Source organism: Macrobrachium nipponense, chromosome 28 (assembly GCF_015104395.2).
Source record: "Macrobrachium nipponense isolate FS-2020 chromosome 28, ASM1510439v2, whole genome shotgun sequence".
In the NCBI taxonomy this organism is placed as follows: domain Eukaryota; kingdom Metazoa; phylum Arthropoda; class Malacostraca; order Decapoda; family Palaemonidae; genus Macrobrachium; species Macrobrachium nipponense.
This window is the reverse complement of record NC_087217.1, coordinates 40,148,644-40,150,791: the sequence shown is the minus strand read 5'-3', so window position 1 is coordinate 40,150,791 and position 2,148 is coordinate 40,148,644. Positions and strand designations below refer to the sequence as shown.

General features: G+C 45.5%; 1 protein-coding gene across 1 annotated transcript; it reads left to right on the top strand.

Moving 5' to 3' along the window:
- Positions 1 to 1,892, top strand: LOC135201165 (uncharacterized). Its single transcript, XM_064230041.1, has 2 exons — positions 1 to 217; positions 326 to 1,892. Exons 1-2 carry the CDS (start codon positions 1 to 3, stop codon positions 1,819 to 1,821), a joined length of 1,713 nt encoding a protein of 570 aa, XP_064086111.1. The 3' UTR covers positions 1,822 to 1,892.
- Positions 1,893 to 2,148: the final 256 nt, after the last annotated feature.

The following is a 2,148-nucleotide window of genomic DNA, read 5'->3' as shown; positions in this document are numbered from 1 at the left end:
ATGGAGCTCTACACTCGTCTCTCCCCAACCAGTGTTGTAGCCTTCATTGATTTGAAAAGTGCATTTGATGTTGCAAATAGAGACATTATTTTAGACCAGCTTATTGATTTTGGAATCAAGGGAAACCTTTTGAGGTGGATACGTGGATATCTTCGAAATAGAGTCTCTCGTGTGCTGTTTAAGGGAGCATTGAGCACTGCAAAGGAACTTGAACTTGGTACTCCATAAGGGGAAGTACTTAGTCCATTTTTATTTAATATCCTCCTACATCGCCTTCTTTCCTTACTTCCTGATACTGATAACACAACCATCACTTGCTACGCAGACGATATTTGCATTCATTCAACCCCCCTGGATCACTTGCAACGCTTTCTTTCTTCCTTCTACGAATCAGCATCCTCCTGTGGTCTTATCATCTCCCCAGGAAAAAGTAGAATCTTCTCCCCAAGGCCAGCAAGGAATCTACCAGAATTTATTGTGGGGAACAATGTTGTACCTTTATGCACACAGTATATTTATTTGGGAGCAGCGCCAGTGCGAATTACACCATCCATTCCAGCAAGACACAGAGTACATCCCATTGTTCAAGATCTGCTGGCCCGGTTACAGCGACGCCTGACTCCTCTCAAGTGGCTTACTAATTATTCTGCAGGAGTATCTATCCCAGTTGCCAGAAACATATATATTGCTTTCATCCGCTCAGTGATAGATTATCTTTCCCCTGCACTATGTCAACTCTCCAGATCAACTCTACAGCCGCTTGAAAAATTCCAGAACCAAGCAATGAGATTTATTTTAGGTTGTCCAGCATCCACTAGAATTGTAAACATGCAACACGAACTCCATCTCCCTCCACTCGTTGAGCGAATATACTCCAATGTCACCTACTTCAGTATCAAATGCCTGTATTACCCTCACCTGTCTCCTCACTATTCGAACATCATCAGAACTTCTCTGGATCTAGATGCACCTCGTCCACAACTACGCCAGGGGGGACGTACACTAGTTAGTACTGTCTGTTCAAGCATTCGGGGGCTTGACATCAACATCGTGGCAGAGAACGTGGATCATGGCCTTGCACCCTGGCAGACTCCTGTTCCAGCAATCTCTTACACTCCAGTCTCTAAGACTGACTTGCCTCAACTTCAACTACAATGTGCATTGGAGACCATCGACAGACTATCCTCATCCCTCAGTGTAGCCCATCACCTCTACACAGACGGCTCCCTACAGCAGGATGGCAGTGCTGGATGTGCTGTTTTCTCCCCCACTTTGGAACCCCTGCCAGAGGGCTGGACAGGCCGTCGCCTCCCAAAGTCATCAAGCTCCACATATTGTGAACTACATGGACTTCTAGATGCAGTTATTTTAATCACACGGACCAGAAACAACGGCTTGATCATCTGCGACTCGCAACCAGCACTCCAAGCCCTTTCATCACATAAGCCAGCATACCAGCACCTGGTTACACAAATACATAGGCAACTAGACATGGCCAACATGAGCTCACTGGTAGTGCACTTCCTATGGATTCCCTCTCACGTGGGTCTTCTGGCTAACACCGTTGACCATCTCGCAAAGGCTGCCTGTCAGCTGGATCCTCCAGATGCTGATGCTCCCAGTCCATCTCTCCTGTGCTGCAGAAAAATGGTGCGCCAAGCTGCTCGCTCACCTACTCATCATCGTAGTAATGCCGAGAGAGCCACCAGTGTATCAATACAGCATTATGATCACTTCTTTCCTCACCAACACAAGTATCGCCGCAGTGGACTCATGGTTCGTCAAAATAACGTTGTTTGTGCGCGTCTTCGGTTGGGTTAGCGACCAGTTTGGCAGGTGGCTGAGCAAGATGGAGTTCCTCACTTCTCCTCCTGTAGGTTATGTGACGCACCCAACGCCAACACTCTGGAACACTATTGCCTGTAATGTCCACTTATTAGTGACATATTACCCCAAAGACTCACAGTAGTTGATATATGTAAAAAATTATTGACAGATAAAAATTTGCTCGATGAGATTCTCATGCGCCATCCTCACTTTGGTGGATACTGAATAATCAGCTGTCATGTAATACTAAATAAAGATAGGTACAACCTACCTACGAAATCAAACTAAATTTAATTTGTATTCCATATGAATTCATTTGTA